The sequence below is a fragment of the Adiantum capillus-veneris genome, chromosome 14, assembly GCF_014529385.1.
Source record: "Adiantum capillus-veneris isolate H3 chromosome 14, ASM1452938v2, whole genome shotgun sequence".
In the NCBI taxonomy this organism is placed as follows: domain Eukaryota; kingdom Viridiplantae; phylum Streptophyta; class Polypodiopsida; order Polypodiales; family Pteridaceae; genus Adiantum; species Adiantum capillus-veneris.
Window position 1 is genome coordinate 132,940,013 of NC_140944.1, and position 15,051 is coordinate 132,955,063.

At 45.0% G+C, this 15,051-nt stretch overlaps 1 protein-coding gene across 2 annotated transcripts in view; it reads right to left on the reverse strand.

Moving 5' to 3' along the window:
* LOC147443158 (alpha/beta-Hydrolases superfamily protein) overlaps positions 1 to 14,152 on the reverse strand; it is a 91,282-nt gene extending 77,130 nt beyond the window's left edge. Inside the window, exon 1 of one of the 2 annotated variants that reach the window (XM_086529069.1) lies at positions 13,688 to 14,152. In XM_086529069.1, the coding sequence (XP_086385195.1) occupies positions 13,688 to 13,951 (264 nt within the window). In that variant the 5' untranslated portion in view covers positions 13,952 to 14,152. The remainder of the gene's footprint in view (positions 1 to 13,687) is intronic. The other variant, XM_086529068.1, reaches the window with a different exon arrangement.
* Between the last annotated feature and the right edge of the window lie 899 nt (positions 14,153 to 15,051).

Consider the following 15,051-nt stretch of genomic DNA (forward strand, 5'->3'; position numbering starts at 1 on the left):
AGTTGTAAGAGTTAAGAGGTTTTTGGTGGCAGTGCGTGTCTAAAATCCCCTTAGAGGAAAAGGAGGGCCCTTTAAAAAAATGTATGTCCAAGATAAAAGCTTCCTGCGAAGAGATGAAGGGGGTGATCTTTATATGCTCTTGGAGAGGATGCCCATACTCAAGGAGGTATTTTTCTAGGATGGCGGGGGGGCCTTCCCACACTCCAAAAGCGTCGTCTATGAACCTCTTAGAGTATAGGAGAGAAGGGGAAGAGGACTGTTGCCCATTAAGCAAGTACCAACAATCCAATCATGCTCTATAAGAAGAATGAGAAGCATGTTGAAAGGTAAAACCAGAAGCATCGGGATACAAACAACGCCATATATCAATCATTTGAGCAAGAAGATCCCATTCGTGTTTCTCCGCAAGCAACATATGCGAATTTTCTGTGGTGCTGTCAAGCAAATCAGGGGTATTATTGAAACCTCCACACAGAAATGCATTCGAGCTCTAGGAGTGAGACGAAATTTCTCGCCATAAAACAGCTCTTTGACCAGAGGCCGTGTATGCATAGGTACCTCCAAATTCATGAACTCGACCATTCAACAAACATTGTACAACCATCCACCGGCCATGCGGATCGTTGTATAGCAGAACAAGCTGAAGCTCAAGGAGAACCAGCATCAATAAACCCGAGAAATCTTGCAAGCCAACATACGCAATCCAATAACCGGCAAAATAGGAACATTGACCAACAAACTCGTGTTGATTATTCTCTTGCAGTACAACTATGTATGCCCTACATGTATGTACATAGTTCCAGGTCATACGCCATTTGTCAAGGTTGCATAACCCGCGCACATTGTATGAGATGCATTTAATGTGACTTCGCATTTGGAAACATATGTACAAGAGGCAACAAACATAGTAATCAAGTGGAGATGCCCATAGACACGTCTCCATCCACTACATCCATACGAGGACCCGACCTCTGAGTCAAAGCAGGAAACATGTCCACAAGGTTCACAGGCGAGGTGGAAGTCTCACCAAGGAGTACATCTTTATAAGAGTGCATCGCTTTTTTCCATGCATCAATCAACGTGCGATTGTCATTACATGGAAGTTGCTTAAATGATGCATTCTTGTTGGAATTAACAGAAAGAACGTAATTACGAGAAGAAAGTGGTGTGCGAATCTTCATTGATTTTTTTGGCACCACCCATGAATTGACATCAGCAGGTCCAACATTTTTGCCTTTACAGCAGCCCCATTCCCAGGATCAGTGAGTTGTTGTGCCTTGCCTTTCCTTTTTCCACATTCGAAGCCACCTTAGCAGTAGAGGCTCCACTCTGCTACTGCACTTGTGGGTTTTCCTGCAGGGATAGAGGTGGACAAAGGAATAGTAGAAGGAGGGGGTTGCAAGACCAGCTATGTCTCTCACACACACACAAGAAGCCTCTGTCAAGAGTGTAAGCGAAGCGCTAGGAGGGAGGGGAGTATGCAGCGAACGGCATGTGTGTCTGTGTGTGTGGTGTGTGTGTGTGTGTGTGTGTTGTGTGTGTGTGTGTGTGTGTGTGAGAGAGAGAGAGAGAGAGAGAGAGAGAGAGAGAGAGAGAGAGTCGAAGGAGCTTGGTAGAGTCGCAACCTAGAGTAAGCCATGCCCACAAGGCGTAAGCCTCTGCGCTGGCTGAACTAAGGGCTGATATCAGCGTAGAAGCGACACACAAGTAAAACCACTATTAGCTATAGAAATCCCCCCCCCCCCCCCCCCCCCCCCCCCCCCCCCCCCCCCCCCCCCCCCCCCCCCCCCCCCCTCCCCCCCCCCCCCCCCCTCTCTCTCTCTCTCTCTTCTCTCTCTCTCTCTCTCTCTCTCTCTCTCTCTCTACTGATATGAGCATAGAAGCGACGCACGAGTAAAACCACTATTAGCAACAGAAATCCCCTCTCTCTCTCTCTCTCTCTCTCTCTTCTCTCTCTCTCTCAAGATGGAGCTATATACTATGTACGAGAGACCTCTGGGGATGCTCAATTTTCTATCTCCCATAGGAAGTACAAACTGGAGGAGTGCACTATGAGTGCTAGCTATAGATCACGTGGCATAAAGGAAGAGAGCAGCATGAACCACAAAGAAGGCGCATAATGCAATGTGATGTGTCCCTGATCCAGACTGAAAAATACGGAAGATCGGGCCATAGCCAAAGAAAAGAGTACCTAGGCTACTTCGTTGCCCTAGAGGAGCCTATTGTTGTATCATATTGGCCGGGAAGAGTATGCAACAAATCTCACCAGATAGCTGTCATGGTGGTAGAGATCGGGGAAAGCTGTGAGCTTAAGATGTGAGCACAATGAGCCTTTTACATAATCCATAATGTAATGCAAAAAATCGTGGTGTAAGCCAGAAAGCATAACTGGCTTACGAATGGAGATCAAACTGATGCACATTGGGTGGAAGCACATCAAGAGTGACTCATCTATAACCCAAAGATGTGAGCAAGAAGATTGGATTCGTAGGAGACCCACAAGCAAAGTGTGACCCCCGAAATCGCAATAGCCATGCAACCTCCCCCCACGTCACAAGCCCGCCACGAATGCCAACTCTGATAACCAAACAAAACACCGCCCACCAAGCCAGCTGTACATATGGGCATATCCAAAAGCAATGGCATAGCGACTCCTCATGCTATGTAGTACATCGCTGATATGTCCGATCGTGGCCAATACATGCAGCCCAAGTGCCAACGAGGAGTGTTGCCTGTGCAATCATCCACAAGAAGTAACAATCATGAGGCTGACACTAAGGCTCCAACTGCATGGCCAAAACTGTAACTAAAAAGCAGGAAAGATGCACTGTCGAGACGAGTATGGTGTGGAGATCAGCTGCCTAATGCGAACAGTGTACTCAAAGAAAGAGATTGGCTCCCTATCAATCTGCTCAGAAGGGCACTGTTGCTCTACTCAAAGAAGGAGACTGGCTCCCGTAACATTTAATGGCCTAGTAACTTGTGTGTAGCGGAAAATACCATGAACATAGTGAGCATTTCATTAGAATAGATTCCTAATGATAATAACAAGAGTGCTTGGGTGGAGAGAGCAACAAAAGCATAACACCTAGTTAGATAGCATGAACAATACTTCAAAAGAGAGAGAAATTAAGCAATTGACGAGAGTTGAGGACCGGATTTGCATGGAGCCGGTCCCCCCTCCAAAAGGCTCTGTATTATGGTTTCTCCCATCAAGAGAGACATTTTACAATACAATTCTTTGTGTTCCTTCAATACTAGCTAGTGCAATGAAGATGGAAACTGTCACAAAGTGATGACGTGGCGGACAGCAGAAACCCTAATTTCTGCCAGAAACCCTAAAATTCCTGCAAACCCTAATTTTTGCCAAAAACCCTAAATTCCGGAAATCGCGGAGGCGGATTATTAAAAAAAAAAAAAAAAAAAAATTTGGAAAATGATGAGCGACGCGAATTTTGCTTTTGGCTTTTTTTATAAAAAAAAAAGAGAAAAGACTCTCTAAGAGAGAGAGAGAGAACTGATGCTTTTGATTTTAAAAGCTTTTGGGGCTCTGCTTTTGGGCATCCCTTGTAACCTTTAAATTAGTGGTGAGGGCCTCACTTCTCAGAGCATCTGGACGCAGAGTCTGAGAGTGAAACCCTAACCGCTCTCTTGTACTTTGATGATTGATTAATACAAAAAGAAATACCGAAAGGGACGCCAGTCTTTGGGGCCAATATCTCTAGGCACGGAACTCCGCCGGGCCAGTGCAAATCTATTGTGATCTGTGAATTGTTTTGAAGTGGTTATTTGGTGCTGTCGCGGTTGATTCTTGACTTGGAGTGTCCAAGTTTGTTACAGTGGTATCAGAGCACGGCCGATTTCTCTTCTACGGGAAATCCGATCCCCGAAATTTTTTTCCGCGGCATATGGCTTCAGGCAATGATCAGTCGACTCCCTCTGCATCTGGAGATGCGGGCTGGGATCACAACGAAGATTCAGACAGAGAGTATGGCCCGCCTCGGCCTACTCAGGCGGAGCAAACAGAGATGGAGCGTCGTCAATTGATTGGCGATGCAACAAAGATGATGCTCAATTTTGCCAAGGACCCGAAGATGGTAAAATATATGAACCAGACCTCTTTGAAAGAGGTACAGATGGAGTGGCAGAGAACCACAACACCACTCCCGAAACCCGCTCTCAAGAAACCTTCTACCTCCAAGAAATATACGGAGAAGGAACTGGAGAACGTGGTTGATGCACGGATTGCTCAGCTTTTCGACGTGCAAAAGAAAGGCAAAAAGCACGGCAAAAAGCACGGCAAAAAAGCAGAACAAAGGTACTGACTTCCCGGGATATTTGGGTCGTCAGTCGACATTCGACAAAGCAAAGAAACGGAAGAAGCGTGTTCGATTTGAAGGAGTACCCAGTTCTTCTTCTTCTTCTTCTTCTGACAGTTCTTCTAGCTCCTCGGATTAGAGCGAAGAAGACAGAAAAAAAAGCAAAAAGCGAAGCAAGACACAAAGCTTCGGAACGGGCAAGAAAAAGGCAAAGAAGGCTACATCTCGCCCAGAGACTGACAGTTCTACTGAGGACTCGTCTACAGACAGCTCAGATTCCGATGACGGAAAGTTTTATGCGAACAAGAAGAATTTTTACAAAGCCAACCAGTATGACTTTCTCGAAGATAACAGCAAGAAAGTCCGAGAGTTTAAGGAAGGTGGCCACTCGATCAAGTTTGATACTTTTCAGGATACTCAGATGCTTCGAAGGCTTTGTCTCTTATACAGCAGTTTGACATCGCTTTCGCGGGAGGACGCTATTCAGAGCACTCCAAGATTCGGAGAGCTGCCTCTTACCTTAAGGGGAATGCTCGTACTTGGTGGTCCACGCTTCTATTAAGCAAGACTGTGCCAGTTACATGGCTGAAATTCAAGAGGCTTTTTATTTCTTCTTGGTTGACTCAAGAGTTTGAGCGAGATATACGAGCTGCTTGGAACCATCTCCGGATGACCAAGAGCGATACAGTGAATTCTTATTGTGAAAGATTCTGGAGCTCTTTTCTACCCGCCTCTTCATTCAAGAAGATCTCGTTCAGAGAACAAATTGAGCGGTTTACCTTGGGTCTACCTACAGAGATCCGAGATCACTGCTTGGAACAGAAGTCAGCTTCTATTCCGGAGTTGATGAGTCATGCGAAGCGGGGCTTTGCCATTCACTCTGGCAGTCTGACCTACCCCACAGATGAGGCCATGACACAACGAGCCAAACAGACTTCTGGGAATGAAAGTAGAATGAAAAAGAGCAACCCAGAGAAAAAAAAGGATGCACGACCCAAGCTTACTCCTGAGGAGAGAGCTCGCTTCATCAGAGAGGGGAAGTGCTTTGGATGCGGGAAACATGGACATATTTCCGCAAAGTGCCCTGATAAGGCACAGAAAGAACAGAATGATAAAGACGACGACAGGTCTGAGAGTTCAAGAGCAGCTGAGGAATGTGGCAGAAAAGGCAGATAGAAAAGCAGAACTGGTACCACATGGCGTGGGACTTGCACCGAATCAAATGAATGAAAGTACAAACTTTGCCGTTTTTTTTTTGGGGCAAAGTGAAGGATCAAGAAGCTCTTTTGAAGGAGCCAAGGCCAACTTCTTTTCACTTGGAATTGGCGGCTCGATTTGGAACTGCGCCCGACAGACTGACGCCACTGGCGGAGGTAGTTCGACTGGCACCCGGATGGGATGTTGCCATTACACCGAGCATTGGCAAACTTCGTTTGCAATGACAGGGGTGTTCAGGGCACGTGAGTGACGTTCTACTCGGGATCCCTTGGTACCACAAGAACTACGCCGTGGTTGACTACCGGGCCGAGAAAGCGACTTTGATAAATGAAGGGCTTAGAGATTGTACTTGATGAACTTCAGTTTTCTTACTCATTCTTTTGGGAGAACTGAACCATGGATAAAAGTTGAATATGTTTTGACCTGAAGAAAAGAACGCCAAGATTTTTTTCTCCACGCTCATGCCGATTGCTTTTGAGAGGGCCTGAAGATCATACCATTGATCTGATATCTGGAAGCACACCACCGAATCGGCCACCTTATTGTGTGAGCCGAGTACAGAATGAAAAGATTATGAACTCAGTGAAAGACCTCTTGGAAAAGGGTCTTGTCCAGCTTAGTACTTCACCGTATTGCTCTCCAGTGTTGTTGATTTTGAAGAAAGACAGATCTTGGAGAATGTGCATCGATTATAGCACTCTCAACGAAATCACCATCAAGAACAGATTTCCGATTCCTAGGATCGATGATATACTCGACAGGTTACAGGGATCCTCGTGCTTTAGCAGGATTGACTTGAAGAGTGGATATCATCAGATCAGGATAGCGCCAGGAGATGTCTACAAGACAGCTTTTCGGACGACTTTTGGGTTATTTGAGTTTTTGGTGATGCCTTTTGGCTTAACCAATGCTCCTGCGACATTTAACCGGATGATGGACAGGATTTTTCGAGAGTACAGGCTATTTGTTGGCACTTTCTTTGACGACATCATTGTTTTCTCGAAGAATGAGGCAGAACACAGAGATCATCTGCTTCAAGTCTTTTAGGCATTACGAGATCACACGCTAGTGATTAATGCAAAGAAAAGTGAATTTTTTCCTACCATGGATACACTTTTTGGGACACATTGTGTCAGCAACACAACAGGAGTGCAAATGGACCGGCCAAGATAGAGACTATCCGTGATTGGCCCGATTTGAGGAATGTCCATGAAGTTAGAAGCTTCTTGGGACTATGTTCATACTACAGGCGGTTCATACGAAAGTTTGCAGAGGTTGCTTCCCCTTTGCATATCTTGACACAGAAAGGAGTACCTTTTTCGTGGGGACCCACAGAGGTGACTGCCTTTCAGACATTGAAAGAGAAATTGACTACGGGACCTATTTTGACTTTGCCGGACTTGCAGAAGTCATTCGAAGTATATTGTGATGCTTGTGGTCGTAGTCTGGGTGCGGTCTTGATGCAAGAAGGCCATGTCATAGCTTACGAGAGCCGTTTGTTCTCTAGGCCGGAGATGACAGCACAGATTTATGAGAAAGAGCTTTTGGCGGTTATCCATGCTCTTACTCAGTGGCGGCATTACCTACTCGGAGCGGATTTTATTGTCTTTACAGACCATCAGAGTTTGCGCTACTTCTTGTCACAGAAGCAGCTTTCGGAAAAGCAGATGCGGTGGGCGAACATCTTGTCACAGTTTCACTTCCAGATTGTCCATGTGCAGGGACAGAAGAATGTGGTGGCAGATGCTTTGTCTCGGAAACCGTTGGTTCTGGCTATTTCCGCGATACATCATAGGAGCTTCGAGGATATGGTCGATCAGTGTGCCACAGATACAGATTTTGCAGATATTTTCACACGGATACGGGATGGGGAGACAGTAGCTGGATACTCCCTTCGGGAAGGCTACTTGATGAAAAAGACTATGTTGTGCGTTACACAGCCGTTGAGGGAAAAGGTTATGACTGATTGCCACTGTCCACCTTTAGGGTCACCGCAGCATTGCTACCACCATGAAAGGGTAGAGAGAGATTTCTTTTGGCGGAGACTGAAGAAGGATGTGGAAGAGTTTGTGCGCAGTTGCTTGGTATGCTAGAAGGTCAAGTTTGACAGGCATAAGGCACAGGGATTGTTACAGCCTTTACCCATACCCACCCACCCGCCCCTGGGAAAATATTGAAATGGATTTCATTTTTTTTTATCTCCCGAGAATACAGAATGATCACGATGATTTTCCGATTACATGGCACGCCTGAGACGATTGTCTCCGACAGAGACCCCAGATTTATGAGTTTGTTTTGGAAGGCAATTTGGGAGAACATTGGCACGCGGTTGCAGTTCTCGTCATCGTTCCACTTGCAGACTGACGGGCAATTTGAGATTGCCAATTCAGTGATTTTAGATTTATTGAAGTCTTGTATCTCGCATCAGAAGACTCAATGGGAAAAGAACTTACCTTTGGTGGAATTTGCCTACAATAACACGATACACTCTTCGACGGGGAAGACGCCATGAGAGATTGTTGAAACTGCTGCGAAGGTTCCATCCTTCCTGAGCACGAAAGATTAGAAATTTGAAGCGGATGAATATTCGCGAGATTTGGATACGGCTTTTGCCAAGGTTCGCGAGACTTTACAGAAGTCTCAAGAACGACAGAAAAAGGCAGCGGATCGCCATCGTCGCGACTGGAAACTGAAGGAGGATGATTGGGTGCTCTTACTTTTGAGAAGGCACGCCTAAGAAAAAAAAAAGGGAAAGGAGAGGCTTTTTCAAAGCTTAGTATGTGATACTACGGACCTTTCCAGATTACTGACAAGATAAATGATGTCTCTTCCGATTGGAACTGCCAGATACTTGGAGGATTCATAATGCATTGCATGTGAGTCTCTTGAAACCTTTTAAAGGTGATGTGCCTGATGATGGGGAGCCTGATGAGCAACCCGAAGTGGAAGAAAACGAGGAGATCCTTGTTCCTGAACAGATTTTGGCACATAATGATACGAAGAAAAGGTAAAGTTCGAAGGCGGTTCTTGGTTAAGTTCAAGAATTTCCTGCATTTGATGCGAAGTGGATGGAGGAGGAGGACCTAGCAGATACTCCTCAGATTGTGAAACTTTACCTCGATGTTTTGGTTTAGCATAGTCTACTCCAAACGGAACCCAGAATTCAGCTTGGCCGAAGATCTGGTGCAGTGGGATGCACAAGAGGGGAGTTACTCCACTCCTTTGTCAACAGATGCCTCGATTTTGATACTAAAGTCACTGATGTCTCTTTGAGCTTCAGGGATACTGAGAGCTGACAGTATTCTGTTGGATGACTTTATGAAATGGAATTCCTGATTATGATACTGATTTGTTCTTGACTTCTTGTGAGTGCAGGAACTGATAGCCGAAATGACTGCAGCATTTTGGTCTGATTGATCTCGAATAGACATGGTTGCAATAGGGGTTAGTCAATCGGACATCGATGAGGTCCCGATTGGACCTAGATGTGATTGCTAGCTACATTGCCGATAAATCATGGTCTAAGATCCGAATGAATGTTGAATGTCATGTGATGTCCTGTGATGTCTGGTGATGTCCTGTGATGTCGTGTGATGTGACTGTCGATTTTGTACATGTGCTAGATGTGTGTTCCTAGTACGTAGGTACTAACAGTCAGTGTCTGCTAAGACGGTTTATGGCTTTTGTCGGTTTTGCAGGCGTAATCGCGGTCGATTACAATGCTTTCAAAGAGGGGGGTATGTCACAAAGTGATGACGTGGCGGACAGCAGAAACCCTAATTTCTGCCAGAAACCCTAAAATTCCTGCAAACCTAATTTTTGCCAAAAACCCTAAATTCCGGAAATCGCGGAGGCGGATTATTAAAAAAAAAAAAAAAAAAAAATTTGGAAAATGATGAGCGACGCGAATTTTGCTTTTGCTTTTTTTTATAAAAAAAAAAGAGAAAAGACTCTCTAAGAGAGAGAGAGAACTGATGCTTTTGATTTTAAAAGCTTTTGGGGCTCTGCTTTTGGGCATCCCTTGTAACCTTTAAATTAGTGGTGAGGGCCTCACTTCTCAGAGCATCTGGACGCAGAGTCTGAGAGTGAAACCCTAACCGCTCTCTTGTACTTTGATGATTGATTAATACAAAAAGAAATACCGAAAGGGGCGCCAGTCTTTGGGGCCAATATCTCTAGGCACGGAACTCCGCCGGGCCAGTGCAAATGTATTGTGATCTGTGAATTGTTTTGAAGTGGTTATTTGGTGCTGTCGCGGTTGATTCTTGACTTGGAGTGTCCAAGTTTGTTACAGAAACTTCATGCACTAAGCAAAACACTTATCAAACACAACATCATTTCCCTCACGGTCTCAGACCCAAGACCTGACACACCTTCGAAGATGATGAGAGCTAGCGGGGTATGAGAGTAGATTGAGAGGAAAAAGGAGTATTCTTACGAGAAAGATGTACATTTCCTCACATAATCACTCATATTAGCATAGCTTAGCTTAGTAATTAGCATGGTAGAGGAGATGAGCATGCGTTGAATCTTGGCCCTTGGTTGGATTTGCATCACAAAGGCAAGAGTTGTTGGTGTAGGCATCCCTTCTCACCAGCTTGGAGTAGGTGGTAAGCTTTCCATTAAAGCTAAAGAAAGAGAGAGCATAGTTACCAGGAACGCGAAACCGGAACGGGAACGGGGAACGGGAACCCGGAATTCCCTGTTATTACGGGTACTCACGTTTGAAACACGGAACGGGGATTCGGAACGGAAACTTGGAATGGGAACGGGGAACGGAGACCTGAAAACGGCCATTCCCTGTTACTATGGGAGAGAGAGTCTTCTTTGCTTCACACATGAGATTGTGTGAGTGTGTGTGATAATGCCTTGCAAAAATCAGCCCCCTCTCTCTCTTGGTCGACCCCCCTTGCTAAATGCTCATGCTACAGCCCTAATGGACCTCCCAGGCCTAGCCAATGGAAATTAAGCAGCATAAGTGATAGCCTTCTGACATGTGTCCCCCTTTCCCCTTTCGTGAGAGCTTTAGGTAATTAATAAATGCAACTAAAACTCTCATTGGACCCCTTTGCCTCCTGGCCAATAGGAATCAAGCAAGCCATTGGGCTGCTGAATGCTCATTGGTCCCCTTGGGAGACTGTCCAATAGTCTTCTAGAGAGCTTAATTCTTATTGGTTCTTTTATTAAGTGTTTTTAAATTAATTAAACTAGATTTACTCTAGCCTAATTCTCATTGGTCCACCTCCATGGCCATCCAATAGGATTTGAGTACACCTTGTGGGCATCTGGCCTAGGGAGCTGACATGTGTCCCTCTTTCCCCTTGTGTACAAATGAAGCTTGTGAGTGTGTGTGGGTGTTTCTCTCTCCTCCCCTACTTCTTGGGCTCGCCCCCTCCTATGTAGGGCTTGACAAAGACTTTTTGGAACACACTCAAAGCGTCCAATTCCCCTAATGTTTGACCTTTGGACACGGCCTTTGAATTTTGGAACCTTAGCATTTTGGAAGTCTTAATGGGCTGAACCTTAGGGTCTTTTGAGCCCATTGTTGCACATAGCTCTTTTGCAGATGGCCCCCCCTTTGGATCCCTATTTTCCCTCCTTTGGGTCCCTACTGTGGCCGGTCTGCTAGATTAACCAATATTTTAGCTTTTTCTCCCCTGGCACTTTCCCATATTAAATGATCAGTTTAACATGAGAATCATTTAGGAGAATTAGATAGTGATTATTATGATAGCTCCCAATCAATCAGCTCAAAAGGCCACTACTACTCCCTCAGAAGGATCCGCTGCCTAATGCGAACAGTGTCCTCAAAGAAGGAGACTGACTCCCCATCAATCTACTCAGAAGGCCATTGACGCTCATCAGGATCACAAGCGCTTGCAGAGGGAACCCACTACTCAAATAGGTAGCCGATGAACATCCGACTACTACGGATGGATTCCTTCACAGAGAATGGGAACATCAACATGACATGCCCTTAGTAACCATAGGCCAAACATGAGACCAAAACTCCTCTCTAGCTTGTGAGAGATCATCAGTCATTGACTAACGAGTAAATAGAGCATCGAAGTAATCAGAAGCACCATCGAGAACTTAATCTGGATCTCTACTAAATGTCTGTTGATGAGTCACGAAGAGTGCAAGCTTGAGTGAAGCTACCAGAGTGAGCAAATGAGCAAAGAAATCTTCATCATCCTTCTATCATTTGATATCCATGTCGATATCGATGTAATAAGAGAAATTAGATTTTCCAATTTGAATTGAAAAAGTCATTGAAAGTCTCAACTCACACTCACCTAAAAAAGCATCAATCAAAATAAATCCTCGAGATGTCTATGGATACATTTCGATATGTCCTGTAACTCCCTTACTCTGCAAAACAAATCACATTGTCTTATTCAGGATACAAGTCTACAAGACTAGATGGTGCTGCTATACACGTGGCAAGGGGAAGGTCTGGACCTACACAAGAGGGATTGATATGTGACCAAATCTCTTACAAAGTGTGGCACAATGAGGCATCATGTAACCGCAAGTCAGGAATGTGTGATCTTCGTATGGGCCCACATGATGAATGGATCCTCAACTGCAAAGAAATTAGTGCATGGTCACATAGCACCGTCACAAGCCAAATCATAGCCGTCCCCCTGTGGGATGCTGTCAAGAATCAACATAAAATCTGTACAATTTTTCTAATAACTGTCCTCAATGTCTCCGAAAACCCCACAAAAATTGCAATGATGCAGAGTACAAGCCAAGGAAGGTACATGCCACGCATCCATACCAAAAACCACAAAGAGAAACATGTCCCGAGCATCTCTTTCACAACGAGCACTAGAAGATAGGGTAAGAGACACCACTGCCCGCCAATCCTTTGCAGTCTCTACATTGTTGAAATCACTCCCAACAATTCACAAGTCCACAGTAGACATTACACCCACAATCTGCAACCAAAACCAACCCCTAGCACAAGCTTCAACAGGAGCATACACACAAAATTCCTACTAACGCCAAAGGTAAGTCTTGATGAGGCACATACACAACCTATGCAAGTTTCAAATGATGTTATGTATCAGGTCGTTATAGAAGTAAATATACAAGATGTACTCAATGAGAATAGGGTTGCAACCCATTGCAGATACGAAAGAGGTGATTGATGAGGATAGGGCTGAAAAAGAGCAAGCTAAATGAGGCTAAAGCAATGACATACTTGTTGGTGCATACTTTCCGATATAGTAAATTGGTCACCCAGCCACGATCTCAGCATGACTCTTATGCATCAAATCATTATACTTTGCAGTATCTAATATGTATGATGAGGAAGTTAGGATCTCAGCATAAGTCTTATCCATCAATTTATAATGCTTTGCAATATATGTATGTACAATAAGGAAGAACCTTCTTTAATTAATAGAGTATATAATTCAAAAACTTGGTCAGTGGCAATGCAATTTGAGTATGATGCTATTACGAAGAATGACATGTGGTCTTCACGTGACTCCTCTGTCCAAAAAGGCTTAAGATTAGACACTTAAGCCTTAGTGCTAGTTACTATAAGATTAGACATGTGGCAAAAGGCTATGCTCAAGAGAAGAGCATTGATTTGATAAGTCTATTGCTCCAACTTATTGTATGACTATCATTCGTAGCATTGGCAACCATCCATCCAAGGTCCACCACTTGGCCAACCTTAATGGATTCTGTCAGAATGAGTGTGTTGTGTACCCTTGAACTTCTCCTTCATCTTCTCTATCTTTGTGTGCATTTCTAGAACCGTATTTCCAACAATTACAAAGACTTAGTAAGACAAGCTGCAAAGCTTCTTGATTTGCTTTGTGCTTGAGTTGGCTCTTATCTTTTTTAGGGAGGACAAAATCGCTTCCCTTGTAGTAGGCTGTCTTTAGAGTTTGTGTGAATAGTCAAAGCATTGCAGGGGTGGATTAAACAAGGACACGCCTAAAATTGTGATCAAGGACTTAGTGCTTGGAGAACCCAAAATGCAACATACACGTTTCAAAAATAGCCATCGTAGCTATCAAGATCATGAGAGAGAGAGAGAGAGAGAGAGAGAGAGAGTTTCCCTATCCACAATTCGTAAGAAGCAAGGCTAAGTCAAGGTAACTTCAATGACGCAAGCAAGAGAGAGACACCTGAAAGAAAGGATGATTCAACTTCTCCAGCTCTTTCTGGAATGTGGCACGGACGCGTCTTCGGGCCGGTGCATGATCAAGATTGCCCAAGCTACCGACAACATTCTCAGTGCGAGCACAGTCCCCAGTCTTTCGCTTCAGTTTGATTGAGTTAGCCTTCCTGCGACCTCGGAATTGCAAGAGGGTCCCAAGAAGGGCACACAAGAGAACAGAAACAAAGACGGGAGGGCTGCTGAGTTGCAACAAGGCTTCATGGGCCAGCATGCCTGCAAGAGAGGAGGGCGAGAGGAGGGCAAAAGAGGGGGATACCAGTAAGGGAAGAGCAGGAGAGACGGAAAGGAGTAGCAGGGGACGCCGCAGAGATGAAAGCCAGCCTAAAAAGATGAGTGAGAGTGAGAGAGAGAGAGAGAGAGAGAGAGAGCACGCAAGAAGAAAGTGGGCAAATTCCTTTCTGCTTCGAGCGAAGGAGAAAAGGCCAAAGAACAGTAATAGGGAGGCAACACGTGGTCGTCAAACGAGTTGCTACGCAAAATCAGTAAAGAGAGTCGTGAAGGTTGGCTGCGATTCTGAAAACGGCAAAGTCCATTTACGATACTTTTATACTGTCTATCTGTATCTATACTATATATTAAGGAGACTGATTTTCAAGTGTCACGTGTCGCAATTTGCTTTATTCGACTTCAGTGAGGATAGTGCGGACCCAAGGGGAGAGAGAGGAGAGAGAGAGAGAGGCGGCCAAAGGCCGCCAACCACACTAGTACTACTAAGGGGGAAGGGATTTGCTCCAACTAGTGAGTTTTGCAATTGGGCGACACAAGGAGACTGCACATAGCGTGTGTGTGTGTGTGTGTGTGTGTGTGTGTGTGTGTGAGAGAGAGAGAGAGAGGGGTGTTTGCCACTTGCGACCGTCGCTTCCCCACCTCCCAGTGGCAATGTATAAGGTCATTCAATCGTGCAAGAGAAAGCGATTGTGCACCATCGAAGGCTAGAGAGAGAGATAGAGAGGCTAATGATGCTTTTGACATGCCGAAAATCTTTCACTTTGACCTTGTCTATACTATATATTAAGGAGACTGGTTTTCAAGTGCCATGTGTCGCAATTTTCTTTATCCGACTGCAGTGAGGATAGTGCGGACCCAGGGGGAGAGAGAGAGAGAGAGAGAGAGAGAGAGAGAGAGAGAGGCGGCCGAAGGCCACCGGCCACACTAGTTGAGTTTGAAATTCGAATGTCTCGCAAGCTAGCAGCCTTAAACTCACAGAACGGCTCTCTCTCTCTCTCTCTCTTCTCTCTCTCTCTCTCTCTCTCTCTCTCTCTCTCTCTCTCTACACAACATCAAGCTAATTTACTCATCCTACATGACGAT